Genomic DNA, 19,349 nt, shown 5'->3' with positions numbered 1-19,349 from the left:
CAACAGGTGTTCATTTTCCTTGCAGCTTCACTGCTGGAGAAGTAAAGTATCACATATGTCCCATTAAAATGAGGGCTGTCCGTGTAATGCGTGGACATGTCAGGTCCTTCAGCATTAAAGATATTATTTCTTGTCTTGAAAAATAGATGAGGGTCCTGAATTTACAACTTTCTGAAGTAACTCAGAATTCACAATTAGGCAGATAATCTGACAGTGGGTTTTCCATTATGAGATCTACTACATCTGACAAAATATGGAAGCTTCAATGCCATTGTTAAATGATGTGAGCGAAGCTGTGTTCTCAGGTAAGCAGCAGGAGGGAGGGACTGGGGAGGTACACAGGTACCAGACTGCCAGATACAACTGGAAAAAAACCAGATCACGCTCTACCTGGTCCAGGTGAACTGTATGGGAGGGGACGGGAGCAAGAGAGAGAGACAGCCAACAGGTGAGGGGGGAGCTGGAGAGACTGCAAGGTGCATTCAGTCGGGAAGAAGCTGGCGAGAAAACACCAAAGAAAGCTGGACATTGGTCCGACAACTTAAGAGAAAAACTGAAAAAGCCCTGATGTAAAGTAAGTTCTCACCTCCTGCATTATCCAGAGCACACGGACTCAGGTTTGTGACTTCTCATATAAATGTACCTATACTATACCCAAAGAATACGGTGAGCCGTCTCCTAAGGTCAAGACGAAAGCCATTTCTTGGTTATATCTGTATCTGACAACCAACATGACTACTAGTACAGTTCCTACTGAGTTGTCACCCATCTTTTTTGCAATGCTATAGCATTGAGGGTATGTGTTGCTCTATAAGGATGTAAAATTTGCATTCAGAAGGCCTGAAAAGCTGGGAAACAAAGAGCACAACAACTCTAGTGGGGGAAGAAGGGGTATTAAATTTATTTTCCGAAAACACATAACTAAGAAGTTCTCACAACACTAAAGTATGGATAGGTGGGTAGATAGATTTATGTACACATGCAATGAATACTAATTTTCACGTTTATGAAATGGGACTGCTGTCATTTAATATTTAATATATGTAGTAGTGTGGACTCTGTGTCTTGTACCTGCACTTTTTTATTGGCGCTTCCTAGATCTCTTTTGGAATAATAGATAGATTTAAAAAATAAGGGATGGCCATGGGGTCTAAACCACCCCCTCAACTTTAATGATAAGTGTTTTTTCCCTTGTTTTGCAAAAAAAACATAAAACTAAAAAATAAAATATGTTGTAAAAATGATACAAGTCCTCAAAGAATTATATTTACAGGTTATTGCCTAACACTAAAGGCTATTGGAGCTGTCACGTTGTGCAATACTAAAACATTGGTCTTTTTCCAAATGATTTGCCCCCTTGAGTAACCGCTTCCCCCTTCTTACGCCTGGCAAAGTGACAGCACATATTCAGAATATGTACATATCTCTTAATGGATCAGCGTGCATTTTCTATTACACTAGAGAAGGAATTTTTGTACGCTTGAGCAACGAGGTGAAACCAGAACGACTGGATAGTGGGAGGGTGAAAGAGACGTGTAAAAGGCCTGATAATTATCATATAGTGATTTAAAGGAACACTATACCTAGAACTGTGTTCATTCTATTTGCTGTACAATTTATAATCTATTGTTCTCTGTTATCAGCTCTTTCAGTCTGCTATGTTATTTGAAAGGAATTACCTATAGGAAGTCAATAAAACCTCCCTGCTACACCCACTCTGTTTTGTCACCTATCTGCAGTTCTGAGAACCTCTAGAGACATTTACATTTATGTGATTGACATCTGCTGCTCCACCTGTAACGCTGCTGTATTATTATGAGCTTACAACTTTAGGTTTAGTATTTTCTAAAGGCTGATTATGTGAGATCCAATATGTCACATAGAAATCCAATGTGGACTGAGCCACGGTGCATTCTGTGTACATTAGATATACATGATATATTGCCAGTCTTTGCATTTTGCTATTTTAGATTTATAAGGAGGCCCATGAAGTGTAGCAAAGCAGAATACAAAATCATTATAATCATTGAGGACATTAGACAATGACAATACTTTAGCCGATGAGTTACCTAAAAACCTCAATTCAGGCACTGGTATTTTTTTTAAGATGTTTATCATAAAGGCCAAATACCATGCTACAGTTCAGGTTGTTACAGACACGACAATACAAACTACGGTAAGCATTATTTTGAAAAAAAAACTAAGAGTTTTTGTGCTTTTTTAAATTTTTTCATATCTTTAACTTTTTTCCATTTTTGTCCTACTTTGTAACCTGTATGCACTTAATTACCCATGTAAAACACTGTAGTGCATCGTGCCTATCAGCCATATATCCTGATAGGTCCTGATTCTTTCAACAAAATGGTGGCATCTTGAGGGGGGCATGCTCAGATCACAGCAGGAAGCAGCTCAATGCAAAGTATAGAGTCATCATCCGACCGCTGTCTCCTATGCCCAGGGCAGCCGTATTTTCAGAGTGTAAGTATCGTGCTGGGACTCTTACACTCCTATAAAGCAAAATGGCGGCTCCCAGTGACTGCAAAAATAATTAATATTATATAAACAATCATTTTTAATATAAAAAAAATTGCTGCACTTTCCCTTTAAGAGGATAAACTGTTGGGATTGGATTTAATTACATTATTATTATTATTATTATTATTACATTCCTGCTATTTACGTTCGGAGATAGACTGTGTAGTAAGGATGAATTATTAAAAAGTCACCCATTACACATTCTAAACTTATGCTATGGGTTGTAAGTGGGTAAAGGGACTCTGGATAGACTTAAATTAAAACATTTTATCCTCTGGTGTGGCTTACTGGAATTGTGTTTATATTATTATTATTATTATTATTATTATTATTAATATAGTAATGTTATTATGGTTACGTGTTTAAAAAATAAGGGATGGCCATGGGGTCTAATCCAACCCCTCAGTTACCTATAACTTCTGATTATTAGTACTACATCTTCCGAACAAGCCAACCATGGAGATGAATTAGCTGTCAAGAAACAGCTCTTTCTCCAAGCTCCCAAGAGAGGTAAATTTGCTTCAGCTATCTGGCTAAGGTTTACCATATGCGAGAAAAAAAGCAAAAGCAAGTTGCAATCCAACATTCCTAATCCCTCATGCCATTGACATTTGTTGTTGAGAGAGAGATGGAAGGCTACAATCTACAATTGTGTGAAAAAGTGTTTGCCCCCTTCCTGATTACTTATTATTTTGCATGTTGGTCACACCTAAATGTCTCAGATCACCAAACAAATTTAAATATTAGACAAAGAAAACACAAACTGTAGTTTTGAAATGAAGGCCTTTATTATTAAGGGAAAAGAAATCCAATCTTTCAGGACCCTGTGTGAAAAAGTGATTGCCCCCCCCCTTAAAACGTAAATTAACTGACATAAATGGAACCATGCATTCTGCTGTCAACCAAAAAATCCTGGAGGAGAATGTCCAGCCATCTATCTGTAATCTCAAGCTGAAGCGCACTTGGGTAATGCAGCAGAGCAATGATCCAAAACACACCAGCAAGTCCACCTCTGAATGGCTTAATAAAAACAAAATTAAGACTTTGGAGTGGCCTAGTCAAAGTCCTGACATTAATCTGATTGAGATGCTGGTGTATGACCTTAAAAAGGCGGTTCAAGCTCAGAAACCCTCCAATGTGGCTCAGTTACAACAATTTTGCATAGATGAGTGGCCAAAATTCCTCCAGAGTGTTGTAAAAGACTCATTGTAAGTTATCGTAAATGCTTGATTGCAGTTGTTGCTGCAAAGGGTGGTCCAACCAGTTATTAGGTTTAGGGGGCAATTACTTCTTCACACAGCGCCCTGTAGGTTTGTATTTCTTTTTCCCTTAATAATAAAGACCTTCATTTAAAAACTGCATTTTGTGTTTACTTGTGTTATCTTTGTCTAATATTTACATTTGTTTGATAACCTGAAATATTTTAGTGTGACAAACCTGCAAAAGAATAGGAAATCAGGAAGGGTGCAAACATTTTTTCACACAACTATATGTGCAACCATACTAAGACAGGAACTGATATCGCCAAGTTTCTCAACCACACTGAAATGTGTAGTTACCATATTTTTCGGACTATAAGACGGTGCAGACCATAAGACGCAACCCAAATTTTCTGAAGAGAAATAGTGAAAAAAAATTAAAGCATCAAATGAGGGTCCATCTTACAGTCCGAAAAAAATTCAGCTTACCGGGGTGAGGGGTAGGGTGTCATCGGGAGCGCTGTTGGAGGGGGTCTGGCAAAGATCTGACTCATCCCAGGCTGGTGCAGCAGGTTCAGTGGTGCGGGGGCTCCGCTATTTTGTGAAATCCCCCACAAATCCATCCCAGGCTGATGCACAGCAGCCGCACATCAGCCTAGGATGAGACTCCTGGTAAGTACATCCGGACTACAATACGCAACCCCATTTTCCTCCAAAATTTCCAGGGAAAAAAGTGCTTCTTATAATCCGAAAAGTATGGTATATGATACAATTTTATGGACAGTTATGCTCTTTGTAACTGTTCTCATCTACGGCAAATTGATAGCGGTCTAAAACAAGGTCCTTTCTCCATTAACTCAATGCCTTAATAGAATAAACTAGGATTTCTACATTGGACCTTGTTATAAAATCGCCTGCTATCACCCTAAATTTCTGAATTTCTATAATTTAGCCCCTTACTACTAATGTGGGCCTTTGAGAACTGACAATATTTTTCTTTTTAATCTTTGTATCCCAAAAGCCTGATCTTTTATCTTTACCGATGAATGTATCTGTATGAGGGCTTGTATTTTTTGGCATCAGTTTGATTTTTTAATGGCACCATTTTGCTGTACATGTAAATGGTAATTACTTAATTACTTTTTGTTTTTGGAAAATACCCACAAAAAAAACACACACACGGTAAATTAAAAAATGTTTTGGTTTTTATAAATTAAGTCAATCTTTTTTTTCCATGGGTCAATACAATTACGGCCATACAAAATTTATGTATGTATTTTTACTACTTTAAAAAATACGTTTTTTTTGTAGCCATATTCTTAGAGACAAAACTGTATTTTTTTATGTGACTGATAAGTTTTCATTCTGTTTTTTTAAGCGACCTAAAAACTGTAATTCTGGCATTATTTTACATTTATTTTTTAAGATGTTTATCATTTGGGCCAAATATCATTTTGTACTTCAAGTAGTTATAGACACGACAGCCTGAACTATAGCTATACTTTTTCTTTTTTTTGTTTTTCACAAAGTAAAGCAATGTTATTGAAGAACAGAACAAAGGTTTTTGGCGTTTTTTTTAACATATTTTTTATATCTTATAACATTTTATTAAACTTTTTTTTTCTATTTTCATCCAACTTGTGAACTTTTATGCACGTTATCACTCATTAGTATTGAAGTAGCAATGTATGCTACTGAACTCTGGCATCTAAGGGGTGGCATTTTGTGACATTTAAGGGGTGGCATTTAAGGGGTCAAACTTCCAAAGGTGCTCAGTTGAAGTGACTGGAGCCGAGCTGCAATACCAGGCAAAAACATAGACAAAAGTGGTGCTAGTTTTGGAAAATCGCAGATCCGTTGTCGGTGATTTTGAACAATTCATTTAGATCGGTGTCGGGTTTTGCATGAACATTTCTACACTAAGAATTATAAATATGTTTCAGCTCCTGGTTAACTCTGTAAACCATAGCTGAAAATTCACTTGTAAACTTCCAGTCATTGTGCCACGACCATTTATGACCCTTTACGACAAGCCCTCGGGACCTGGTCAATACTTTATGGGAAAATTGGGCAACAAAGGAATATTTGTAAGATCGCTTCATAAGATAAAGCTACTACTGTGTAATTTAGAGTTCTGGATTAGTGAACTGGAAAGATTGTGCTGGCTTCTGTACACTATTTGCGAAATTTAGGACACTTTAGTGCAGACGTGACTCCTAGGATCCTGTGCAAAATCTGAAATAGGACCCTGTATTTATAATTGTGGTTATAGATGAACGGATTGATTAGCAGAGGATCAGATTTAAAGTTGAAATTCCTGAAATTCAAAGTTTCAGGTGATTTTGAACATTTTGAGATTTAATTTGTGGTTCACAAAAAAAAAATGCCTGGTGACATTTTCCACAGTGGGATAACGTAATTTAGCATGGCCGCACAGCCTCCCCGTAATGTCCTGCAGTTGTGTCATCTTATGGATTATCATACCTCTGGGCTATCATAGATCAGCGGTCTCTAGTGGATCACAGTTTGATGGTCAGAGTAGTTATCCATCTCCACAGCTAGTGGGTAATTTTATATTTCCTGTAGAGTGTAAGCTTTTATGGTCAGTGGGGTCCTCTCTCCTGTACAGTGCAAGGTCTTATGGTCAGTGGGGTCCTCTATCACTTGTAGAAAGTAAGCTCTTATTGTCAGAGGGGTCTTTTCTCTCTCCTGTAGAGTGTAAGCTCTTATGGTCAGTGGGGTCTTTTCTCTCTCCTGTAGAGTGTAAGCTCTTATGGTCATTGGGGTCCTCTCTCTCTCTCCTGTAGAGTGTAAGCTCTTATGGTCATTGGGGTCCTCTCTCTCCTGTAGAGTGTAAGCTCTTATGGTCAGTGGGGTCACAGGGTTGCAGTCTTTACCTGGTTTACTGATGGTAGCAGGCCACAGTCCAGGGTACCGGCAACAGGTACAGAAGGAGTCCAGGCAGCCTGGAAACCAGTGGAAATCCCCTTGGCAGGTCAGGTTGGGAGCCTTCCACTATGCGCTGCTTTTCTGGTCCCTTGCTCCCTGAAGTTTGCTGGCAAGGTACTCCTTTTGCTCCTGTACTGGGACAGTACCTGCACGGTAGGCAACTTGAGCCATTCTCTTGGGGTCTCAGGCTCGGTGACTCCAGGCTCAGACTGCTGCTGTACCTCAGGTGTTATACGGGCAGTTTGCATGTAGTTCTATGCCCTCCGGTTCTGCTGTGGGGCTTGCAGCTCCCCACAGCCTCGGACTCTCGGTGCCCGGTTTCTGCACTCTGGCTCCTAGTAGGCCCAATAGCAGCCTCCTTGAGCCCTTAATCGCTCCTCTGCTCCTTTCCTGTCTCTTGTCTCTCTCAGACCGTCTCCTTCAGTCTCCCTTGACCAGCTGTCTGACTCCTCCTCCAGAACAGGATGTTTATAGGGAAGCTGCCCTAAAACCGGGTTTTGAGCTCCCCCTCCTGGTCTATAGTCAGAAGGTGTTGTGTGTAAGGTAACCTGCTAAAGGGATCCCACCTGTCTCCAGGCATGGCACTACCCTCCCCGAGAGGAAGGCAGCACCACTGTGGTACCCGAACTCCTGGGGTGCCACATAAGCTCTTATGGTCAGTGGGGTCCTCTCTCTCTTGTAGAGTGTAAGCTCTTATGGTCAGTGGGGTCCTCTCTCTCCTGTAGAGTGTAAGCTCTTATGATCAGTGGGGTCCTCTCTGTCTTTCCTGTAGATTGTAAGCTATTATGGTCCTCTCTATCCTGTAGAGTATAAACTCTGATGGTCAGCGGGGTCTTCTCTCTCCTATACAGTGTAAGGTCTTATGGTCAGTGGGGTCCTCTCTCTCTCTCCTGTAGAGTGTAAGCTCTTATGGTCAGTGGGGTCCTCTCTTTCTCCTGTACAGTGCAAGTGGAGCGCCCCCTACACAGGGTCGCCGAGTCCAGAGTACCGGGTCTCCCTTCCTGCTCTGTCGATGTCACGGTGGCCAGACCCCGGCCTGTGACCCTGTTAAGGGGGATCCAATAAAGGAATAACAGTTCGATGTGTGGGTGGTAGTGATGATGTGGTGCAATGCCGGTCACGGTAATTAACGAGGACACCAGGTTGCAGTCTCTTTACCTCTTTACTGAAGGCTCAGGATCCTCAGTCTGGAATACGGTTAACCGGGCGGTGAGAGTCCGGCTGGTCCGATGGCACCTCCAGAGCTCCCTTTGCAGGTGGAAATCTGTGCCTACCTTCTAGCGCTTGTGTGTTGTGGTCCTCCCCTGCGGTGCTTACGGGATAGTCCCCACAACTGTTGTGTCTGTTTCTGAAGTTCCCTCACAACTCAATCAAGATGTTCTGCTTCGTCCCCCAGATTATATGGCTAGGACGCACCCATATGACGGGTAGGCTCGGAGTTCTTCCGGGACCCTAGAGTCGCCCCTCTCCAAATGTTGCCCCCTATGTCTTCTTAGGTGATTTGGGTGAGACAGCCCGCCTATAACTGACTGTCCTGCCATAGGTTTGAAGTTAGGCCTGGAGCTCTATACTTCCTCGGCATTTCCGGCCACCGGCTGCGCGCCTCAGTAGGAAGTTGCCTCGACTTACAGCACGACTCCTACTGGTGTTTCTCCTTGTTGCGTTGATCTCGTTTCTCACCCTCCTCGATACACCTCGCTTCTTATCCTTTCTTAGGGTACCGCCGCGATCAGGTGCAGGCGCGGTCCCGTAACATTCTCTCTGTTCGCTAGGCCTCTGTCAGGATCCCACCCCTGACAAGGACCCCCCTGAGTCTCTCCCCGCAACACCCTCTGCCACTGGATGTTGCCTGTTCGATTCCCAGTCAGCTTCTACTTTAACTTCCTATCTAACCCCCAGTTTTACCAGACTGTGAGGAGTGGCCTAATACATAGCGCCCTTAGCTCCCCCTGGAGGCCAGACTGTGAAGTGCATTGGTGTCTGTGATACCTGGTCAGGTGAACTCCTTCAGTGCCATCAGACGTACCATCACTCCCCTTAGTGGCGGAGCATCAGTACTGCAACGACCAGGACTCTGGGGCGCTGCACAAGGTCTTATGGTCAGTGGGTTCCTCTCTCTCCTGTAGAGTGTAAGCTCTTATGGTCAGTGGGGTCCTCTCTCACTTGTACAAAGTCAGCTCTTCTGGTCAGCGGGGCCCTCTCTCTCCTGTAGAGTGTAAGCTCTTATGGTCAGTGGGGTCCTCTTTCTCCTGTAGAGTGTAAGCTCTTATGGTCAGCGGGGTCCTCTCTCTCCTGTAGAGTGTAAGCTCTTATGGTCAGTGAGGTCTTCTCTCTCTCTTGTAGAGCGTAAGCTCTTATGGCCAGTGGGGTCCTCTCTCTCTCCTGTAGAGTGTAAGCTCTTATGGTCAGTGGGGTCCTCTCTCTCCTGTAGAGTGTAAACTCTTATGGTCAGTGGGGTCCTCTCTCTCCTGTAGAGTGTAAGCTCTTATGGTCAGTGGGGTCCTCTCTCTCCTGTAGAGTGTAAACTCTTATGGTCAGTGAGGTCCTCTCTCTCCTGTAGAGTGTAAGCTCTTATGGTCAGTGGGGTCCTCTCTCTCCTATGAAGTGTAATCTCTTATGATCAGCAGGATCCTCTCTCCTGTAAAGTGTAAGCTCTTATGGACAGAGGGGTCCGCTCTCTCTCTCCTGTAGAGTGTAAGCTCTTATGGTCAGTGGAGTCCTCTCTCTCCTGTAGAGTGCAAGCTCTTATGGTCAGTGGGGTCCTCTCTCTCCTGTAGATTGTAAGCTCTTATGGTCAGTGGGGTCCTCTCTCTCCTGTAGATTGTAAGCTCTTATGGTCAGTGGGGTCCTCTCTCTCCTGTAGAGTGTAAGCTCTTATGGTCAGTGGGGTCCTCTCTCTCCTATGAAGTGTAAGCTCTTATGATCAGCAGGATCCTCTCTCCTGTAGAGTGTAAGCTCTTATGGTCAGCAGGATCCTCTTTCCTGTAGATTGTAAGCTCTTATGGTCAGCGGGGTCCTCTCCCTCCTGTAAAGTGTAAGCTCTTATGGACAGAGGGGTCCGCTCTCTCTCTCTCCTGTAGAGTGTAAGCTCTTACGGTCAGTGGAGTCATCTCTCTCCTGTAGAGTGTAAGCTCTTATGGTCAGCAGGATCCTCTCTTTCCTGTAGAGTGTAAGCTCTTATGGCCAGTGGAGTCCTCTCTCTCCTGTAGAGTGTAAGCTCTTATGGTCAGTGGGGTCATCTCTCTCTCCTGTAGAGTGTAAGCTCTTATGGTCAGTGGGGTCCTCTCTCTCTCCTGTAGAGTGTAAGCTCTTATGGTCAGTGGGGTCCTCTCTCTTCTGTAGTGTGTAAGCTCTTATGGTCAGTGGGGTCCTCTCTCTCCTATGAAGTGTAAGCTCTTATGGTCAGTGGGGTCATCTCTCTCTCCTGTAGAGTGTAAGCTCTTATGGACAGAGGGGTCCTCTCTCTCCTGTAGAGTGTAAGCTCTTATGGACAGTGGGGTCCTCTCTCCTGTAGAGTGTAAGCTCTTATGGTCAGTGGGGTCCTCTCTCTCCTGTAGAATGTATGCTCTTATGGACAGAGGGGTCATCTCTCTCTCCTGTAGAGTGTAAGCTCTTATGGTCAGTGGGGTCCTCTCTCTCCTGTAGAGTGTAAGCTCTTATGGTCAGCGGGGTTCTCTCTCTCTCTTCTTCCTTTATTGAAATTCACGTGAATTTATTTGCCACAAAGCAAATTTTGGGGAAAAATTCAGCGAAATTGGCGAATTTGAATTTTAAAACATTTGCTCATCTCTATTAGTAGTCTATGGGAACTGGGTTTTTGTGCCCCGAAAGATAACAGGGTCAAGTTTGAGTAGTAACATTACAAGGAGTTTTCTCTGGGTTCTCCATTTTCTCCCACACTCCAAAGACATATTGATAGTGATTATAGATTGTGAGCCCCAATGGGGACAGTGATGAGGTCTATAAAGCACTGTGGAATTAAAGGTGCTATATAAGTGAGCATAATAAATACACCTCTAAAAAAAAGTAACGTGATATCACAAGCTAGAGAACTGAACGTTGCGTATAATCTACTTGTCAACATGCTGCGTATTGTCTCGGGACGGGAACTGTCAATAGAGCATTTCAATCGTCCATACACCAAGTGTGAAACCTATTGCAAGAGTAAAATATCCTGGAAATATACAAAAGAAATCAAAGACTTATTGACTGTCACCGTGTTTACTGATTGGCACCAACTTATTTCGACATGGCTAGACACAGATCATGACTACTGACATCAGTCTGTTGTGTTGATGGGGTTCATAGTCTTAACCCATTATCTTACAATGTCATTTTTTTGGGGGACACCTAATCTTTAGCTTCTAGCAACTAAGATTTTATCATTTTTATAGTTAGGTCCAATTTTTTGTGTTGTGTTTGGAAAATGAATGTTTTCAAAATAGGAAATCATGTCATTGTCATTTTTAATTGAATATTGGGACGCCCTTTTCTGAAAAATCCGTACTTGTAAAAAATTTTGCATATTATGTTTCTGATTCATTAGGACCCAAATCATTAAAAATCTGTCACAAAAAAAATTGAAAATTGCTAATTTGGCAAGTAATGGGTTAATCACCTGTATCAGACTCACAAACAAAAGTCAAATACAAAATCTATCAGGAGAGTAGGAGGAAACCCACTAAATAGGTGGAGAACATGCAAACTCATCCAGGACCTCAGTGCTGTAGAGTTAACTGTTGTAGCTATTAGGCAACCTAAAATTCTTGCTAGAGGAGACCATGCGGGTTGACCTATTCTCTTGTGCAGCAGTCTCTCAAAATGTTGATCATGTGGCCCTAAAAAGAGAAGAGGGGTCAAGGCTGCATGAACAACAAAGCATAAAATCAAAGTGTTTATTTCTAATGTACCGTCCAAGCAGTGTCAATCAAGTATTACAAAGTTTTCTTTAAAGTCAGTGGGCTGCACATATACTTCATAGAGTTGAGCTATATGATTTGCAGAACCCTGGTCCAGTGGCCACGTCGCTAGTCCATAACCATTGGACCAGTACTCTGCAAACCTCCTCTTATCCATTTTAGTAAATTCTGAAGATGTTTTGTCCAACAAAGGGAAGTGAAGACCCTAGGGCGGGAGGACACCCCCTATTAACTTTGAAACCCCTAGTTGGGTGTTAGAGATTCTCTAACTTTAAATTGCATCAAAGGGGACTGAAGATCCATAGAGACATCATTCTGGGCACAATTACCTTTTTGTTCTGAAGAATGAATGACAGCTCAGTGCTCAGGTCAGAAGGTAAGGTGATTCCTGGAACACAAGGGGCTCTGATCTTTCATTCAGAAAATAGTGAGGTCTAAATACATGGTTGTACAATTGTGCCCTTTATGATTCCTCATAATGACGCCCTAAGAAAAAAATACTTTTGCCATATTTCTCAGTTTCGAGGTTATGCCATAGGATGCCATCAGTATACTACGATATTTCTTACGTAAAACTTTTTTCTATAGTTTTAATTTTTACTATACTTTTTTTTTGTAAGATTGTCATACAATTGTTGTAATTAGAGATACAGTTATTGTGATAGGGTTCTGATCCTAACAAAAAAATGCAGAAAAGTTTGATGAAAATGCCCTGGAGGCGGCTGAGGAGAGAGGAGCTGGAACATACTAGATTGGGTACAATTTGTGACAGCAATGGTGGCCACCGTTCAGGATGAGGACAGGTAGTTGACAGGTACTTCAAAACTTGCTTCAGGAAAAATGTAGCAGAAAGTAACTGTGAACATCCGTCCTAGTCATATCTTGAGATCTGTACAGAGTCATTACTCATATCAGTTCATCTGAGAAAATCATATCCCAAATTGTGATCTAACCACAATATAAATCAAGTGCTACACTGACTTTCCCGACCTCAACGGCCTAATAAATACGGGGCCCGATTTCTCCGGAATGGCATTCTGTACACCAACCTCGATGAAGAGTGCGCTGGAATAAAATGGCCCAAATTAATTAAAAGATGCTCACCTCTTAAGGAATATGGGGCATCTTTCAGCTGCCAAGCAAGAAATGTACTGCAGTCAGGGAGTGGAGAACATCTCTGGTGTCTTTTATGGCACTTAAGCGATGATGATGAGTGTGGCGGCCGTGCTCGGCCATACCCCCTATAGGTAAAAAACAAGATGTTGGAGCTTCAAATGACTGGCGTAAAAACTCAAAAAGTTGCAAAATGATTGCACAACTATGAATTGTGCAACAATTTTGCAACTTATCAAACTTTTATGCCAGAATTCTTGTAAATACTGATGATTCGACCCCACGATTTTCAGATCGTGTTCGATGGTTGGCGTTTGTTCTCAGGAAAACAAGTTCAAAACAATTTTGGGTCAGCTGTGGAGAGGTACAGTGATCGCTGCCTGAATCAAGACCTTATTTTGTGGCAGACGGATTCTCCAACCTACAAGTATGATGTACACGTGTTGTGGAGTATTTTTATTAAGGTTTATGTTTTTTTATGTTTATTCTTAATAAAGAGGCTATGGTGAATAGTATTTAATTGGTTGTCCAAACTTGAGGTGATAGTCAGCAGGCATTCTATGTGACTTCTGAATCCTGACAGCATGCAGAGTGCGCACTGTCAGGATTCTCCAGTGTTTCCGATGCAAGCAGGTAGTCACGAGCCGATTAGAAGTGCTCATCTTCTCTCAGTAGAGGAGCACTGACAGAGGACGAGCACTTCTACACAGTATGTGAAGCAAATTGCTTACGTGACCGCCCTCTCACACCAGCAGTACAGGAGAATCCTGACAGTGTGTGCACCACATGCGGTCAGGATTCACATAGAGTGACGGCAGACATTCATCTAAAGCATGAACAACCCTTCCAGCATGGGGTCTATTATTTGGAGAAAATATAGAGGGGTTATTATTAATAGGTCATAGCAGTAGAACTGTCTCTACGATACCCTTGACATGATGACTAGGCAGCTAGAATGCTTGGATCAATTGCAATTATAAGGCATTTTACCAGAGGCAAAGTATTAGGGGAGCAAAGAATATAGTTGCCTCCTCATCCTGGTGGGTATTTGCACATTGGACATTTTTATCGAAATGATATCCAAAGGAGCATGCACTAAAAGTTTTAGAACTCCTGTAGAAATGAACGGCATGCACAGTCACCTATTCATTCTGGTGGTGATTGAGCCTTGTTGGAGCCAGAGGTGGGACATATTGTAATATGGGACATGGTAGGTGATGGCTATTTATCAGATATTGCATTACAGCTCGGGAGCTTGAAGTGTCACCTCTGGACCTGATAATACACCAGAGAAATAATCTGAACATATTCATGTATCCATTGTCTATCCGGGACCTGAGCTGCCTGACGGACGTCTCCAGCCACTGCTGGTATTATCTCTATAAATAAAGTAATGATATGCTCTGTCTGACGTTGCGCTGGGAACACGCTGTTAATTCTGGATGATTCATCAGTAATAACCTGCCTGTCCACTTACTGTGATCTAGCAGATTCCACCTTTCAACACGTGGAAAATGTTGTCCTACCTTCTATTCTAGTGACAAATACTTCTGCTGCTATTTAAAATGAACGTATTCTTTCACCTAAAACCTCTAGAAAAGCAAAGTTTTGTTGCCCTCATCAACCACAGCAAGGTAGAATGCTTTTGGTATACTGTACCTATGAGTCTAATCTGTCCAAGAACTGTCCCAATTCTCAGCCTCTGTAACTTGACATTCATTGTCCATTGTCTTTGAATGAGCAATACCTCTTCATCTGCATTATTCCACCACTATAGAAGTTGGAATTCCCTTCTACCTACCCTGCTCTGAAACAAAAGCCTGAAATTCTGTTATGCATGTATGCTGTTGGACAGACAGGAGAGACAAGATCCGGCCCAGCTGGCCACCTCGTTTAGTAAGACAAGATCCGTCCCCACCTCCTGCAATATAACAAGATCCGGCCTCACCTCCAGTAGTAAGACAAGATCCAGCCCCACCTCCTGTAGTATAGCAAGATCCGGCCCCACCTCCCATAGTATAGCAAGATCCGGCCCCACCTCCCATAGTATAGCAAGATCCGACCCCACCTCCCATAGTATAGCAAGATCCAGCCCCACCTCCTGTAGTAAGACAAGATCCAGCCCCACCTCCTGTAATATAACAAGATCCGTCCCCACCTCCTGTAATATACCATGATCCGTCCCCACCTCCTGTAGTAAGACAAGATCCAGCTCCACCTCCTGTAGTATAGCAAGATCTGGCCCCACCTCCCATAGTATAGCAAGATCCGGCCCCACCTCCCATAGTATAACAAGATCCGGCCCCACCTCCTGTAGTATAGCAAGATCTGGCCCCACGTCCTGTAGTATAGCAAGATCCGGCCCCACCTCCTGTAATATAGCAAGATCCGGCCCCACCTCCTGTAGTATAGCAAGATCTGGCCCCGCCTCCAATAGTATAACAAGATCCGGCCCCACCTCCTGCAATATAACAAGATCCGGCCCCACCTCCTGTAGTATAGCAAGATCTGGCCCCGCCTCCAATAGTATAACAAGATCCGGTCCCACCTCCTGTAATATAGCAAGATCCGGCCCCACCTCCTGTAGTATAGCAAGATCCGGCCCCACCTCCCATAGTATAACAAGATCCGCTCCCACCTCCTGTAATATAGCAAGATCCGGTCCCACCTCCTGTAATATAGCAAGATCCGGCCCCACCTCCTGTAGCAAAACAAGATCCAGCCCCACCTCCTGTAGTTAAACAAGATAAACATGATCCCCCCTCCTCCCATAGTATAACAAGATCCTGCCCCACCTCCAGTAGTAAGACAAGATCCAGCCCCACCTCCTGTAATATAACAAGATCCGGTCCCACCTCCTGTAATACAGCAAGATCCAGCCCCACCTCCCATAGTATAACAAGATCCGGTCCCACCTCCTGTAATATAGTAAGATCCAGCCCCACCTCCCATAGTATAACAAGATCCGGCCCCACCTTCTGCAAGATAACAAGATCCGGCCCCACCTCCTGTAGTAAGACAAAATTAAGACAAAATCCAGCCCCACCTCCTGTAATATAACAAGATCTGGCCCCACCTCCCATAGTATAACAAGATTCAGCCCTACCTCCAGTAGTAAGACAAGATCCAGTCCCACCTCCTGTAATATAGCAAGATCCGGCCCCATCTCTTGTAATATAACAAGATCCGGTCCCACCTCCTGTAATATAACAAGATCCGGTCTCACCTCCTGTAATATAGCAAGATCCGGCCCCACCTCCTGTAATATAACAAGATCCAGCCCCACCTCCCATAGTATAACAAAATCCGGCCCCAACTCCTGCAATATAACAAGATCTGGTCCCACCTCCTGTAATATAGCAAGATCCAGCCCCACCTCCCATAATATAACAAGATCCGGCCCCACATCCAGTAGTAAGACAAGATCCGGCTCCACCTCCAGTAGAAAGACAATATCCGGCCCCACCTCCTGTAGTATAAAATAAAAGTATAATAAGATCTGGTCTCACCTCCTGCAGTAAGACAAGATCCGGCACCACTTCCTGGAGTAAGACAAGATCCGACCCCACATCCTGGAGTAAAACAAGATCCTACCCCTCCTCCTGTAGTAAGACAAGATCCGGCTCCACCTCCAGTAGAAAGACAATATCCGGCCCCACCTCCTGTAGTATAAAATAAAAGTATAATAAGATCCGGTCTCACCTCCTGTAGTAAGACAAGATCCGGCACCACTTCCTGGAGCAAGACAAGATCCGACCCCACATCCTGGAGTAAAACAAGATCCTACCCCTCCTCCTGATGTAAGACAAGATCCGGCACCACCTCCTGTAGTATAACAAGATCCGGCCCCACCTCCTGTAGTAAGACAAGATCCTGCCCCATCTCCTGGAGTAAGACAAGATCCTGCCCCACCTCCTGGAGTAAGACAAGATCCGGACCCACCTCCTGTAGTAAGACAAGATCTGGCACCACTTCCCTTTGAGAGACGAAGACCTTTCCTCACTTCCTGTAGACAGGCTGCCCCTCCCCATTTCGTTTAGAGAAATAAAGCCTTGCTCCACTTTCTGTAGAGACAAAGACCCATCCCACTTCTGTCTGAAAGACAAAAAACCACCCCCACTTCCTTTAGAGAGATAAAGCCTCGACCGCACTGTCCTGAACTCCTGCACTTGGTACAAAACTAAGCCAGTTTAGGGATTTAGGGATCTAGAAAAACGGAACTTTTTCCAAACTCTTCTAGAATGTCCGGAAACACTCCAGGAAATAAGGGAGATACCTGTGACTCACAGAAGAGTTTGCAAGTCTTCTGGTGTTGCTGAGACCTCCCAAAAAGCAGCACTTTTAGAAAGTATAAGATGGAGACCTGTCATCTGAGTGCACATTTAAGAGGAACTGTAGTGGGCAAGGAAGTGCCGTAAGGGAGACAGAGCTGAAAACAGGTGTGGCTTTGGGGAAAATGCGTTCCTCTGCACATGACCTTCAAATGAAGGTCATCCATAAAAGTTGTCAAGTACAGCTGAATGACAATCCCTGCAGGAGCTGTACTGTCAGTCAACATGTGGTAAACAGCTTTCCCAGATGAACAGATGTACTGTATACATGTATAGAGCACTGGTTGGTGGCGTGTAGAGTTTACAAAAATTCTACTGAAACACGGGCTTTTTTAGCAGAAATAGTGTGGTCCCTGATGGGTCCTTGGTTAGGACTACAGTGTCTCCCTGATTTGCCCAAATGTTGTTTGCTTCATATATTGGTATTTTACTCATTTTCCAACTTTTAATTCTTTGTTTTTGTTTTCCAGGATGTCATTCGAGGAGAAAACAGATAAGGAAGGACTCATTGAGTTCTATTCCTCATTTCGGGAAATGTTTGAGTTCTTCTGCAACAATACAACCATTCATGGCGCCATCCGACTAGTATGTTCCCGGAACAACCGCATGAAAACTGCATTCTGGCTCGTCTTGTTCCTGGTCACCTTTGGACTCATGTACTGGCAGTTTGGACTTCTCTTTGGACAATATTTCAGTTATCCAGTGAGCATCTCCGTAAATGTCAATTCAAACAAATTGTTTTTCCCGGCAGTGACTGTGTGCACCCTGAACCCCTACAGGTAAGGAAAGAAGATATCACTTAGCTGAACTTCTTGTCAAAATAGGCAACTTACCGGCATATTCATGTTTTTAGACATATTCATGACCTGCCACTTTTATGTCACAAAATTTCCCAAGTAGGGAAATGGTGTAAAAAGTGGAAAATTAGTTCTACACAAATCCATCAAATTAATTGTGTGACCCTACAGTAGTGCCAGCCATGACCATTTATATAAACGAGTGTCAGGCAAAAAGTAATAGACATAGTGACTGATACTGCAATATCATTGGCTAAGGGTTCAAAGTGAGATTATTCTATATCGTTCTGAGGGGACAGACCTTGAGAATATTTTTTCCGTTGACAATTATCAATAAGACTCCATACACAGCTAGAAGATAAAAGCCATAGAGTGCCACCGATACAAAAACCACTACAATACACTGAGCAGTACCCATGAATGTGACTGATATTTAACTTACTTAATAACTATAGGTAACTAACATTATATGGGTTTCCCAGATATCAGTCCATTCAAGATGACCTGGAAAAACTGGATAGAGACACACAGGAGACTCTATTAAACCTCTATGAGTATAACGGTACTGGGGTCCAAGGGAGAGTCCCCACCGCTAGGAGAAGACGTGAAGCTGAAGCACCGCTCCCGTACCCTCTTGAGAAGATACCTATAACAAACAGTCATCATAGGAATGTCCGAAGCTTGAACACGAATGAAAGTGAAGCGGAGATGGAAGTCGAACGTCAAGACTGGAACTTCGGTTTCAAGCTGGTAAGATTTATCCAGAGTGACTCCAAAGACATTCCTCTCACCTCCTTCTTGGCTTCTGCACTGTCTTTGTCTGATTTTACAAGGATTTACCCCGTATTCAATGTCTAATTTTGATTACAGTGCCTAATATAAAGCATATGATCTATTGAAGGGGTAGACAATTAACTTTCCCAGTGGGCCACACGAGGAATTGGGATATTTGTGGTGGGAAGGATCAATCAATTAAACCTAATTAAGCTCAATATTAATTTTATGACCTGAAAACATCTATAAATAAAAAAATAGATATAAGTACATGTGGAACCGGTCTGAACTTTCAGCCGGTCTGAACTTTCTGCCCACCACCAGTCCAGTGACAGAGATACTGTCACTTGACAGCTGCAGTGAGAAGCCTCCGATGTGGCTGGTGGGGACGTAGGGCTCAGAGTTGGTGAATGGCGCTGGTACAGAGGGAAAATATACTTAATGCAGCAGTCTGGTGGCAACTAAACTGGAAAATCCCTTTAAGGCCGCGTTCACACGTTCAGTATTTGGTCAGTATTTTACATCAGTAAAAGCCAAAATCAGGAGTGGAACAATCAGAGGAAAAGTATAATAGAAACATGTCACCTCTTCTGTATTTATCATGCACTCCTGATTTTGGCTTACAAATACTGATGTAAAATACTGACCAAATACAGAACGTGTAAACGTGGCCTAAGAGTGGTTTACACATTATGATTATGTCATTGATATGCATTATTCACCATATAGTAA

General features: G+C 43.0%; 1 protein-coding gene across 2 annotated transcripts in view; it reads left to right on the top strand.

Moving 5' to 3' along the window:
- Positions 1–376: 376 nt before the first annotated feature.
- SCNN1A (sodium channel epithelial 1 subunit alpha) overlaps positions 377–19,349 on the top strand; it is a 114,751-nt gene continuing 95,778 nt past the window's right edge. The window contains exons 1-3 of one of the 2 annotated variants that reach the window (XM_077258241.1): positions 377–574; positions 17,517–17,825; positions 18,326–18,593. In XM_077258241.1, coding sequence (XP_077114356.1) covers positions 17,518–17,825; positions 18,326–18,593 — 576 coding nt within the window. In that variant the 5' untranslated portion in view covers positions 377–574; position 17,517. Of the gene's footprint in view, positions 618–17,516; positions 17,826–18,325; positions 18,594–19,349 lie in introns of both variants that reach the window. The other variant, XM_077258242.1, reaches the window with a different exon arrangement.

Source organism: Ranitomeya variabilis, chromosome 4 (genome assembly GCF_051348905.1).
Source record: "Ranitomeya variabilis isolate aRanVar5 chromosome 4, aRanVar5.hap1, whole genome shotgun sequence".
Taxonomy (NCBI): domain Eukaryota; kingdom Metazoa; phylum Chordata; class Amphibia; order Anura; family Dendrobatidae; genus Ranitomeya; species Ranitomeya variabilis.
The sequence above is the reverse complement of the archived record's forward strand: the minus strand, read 5'-3'. Positions and strand labels throughout refer to the sequence as shown.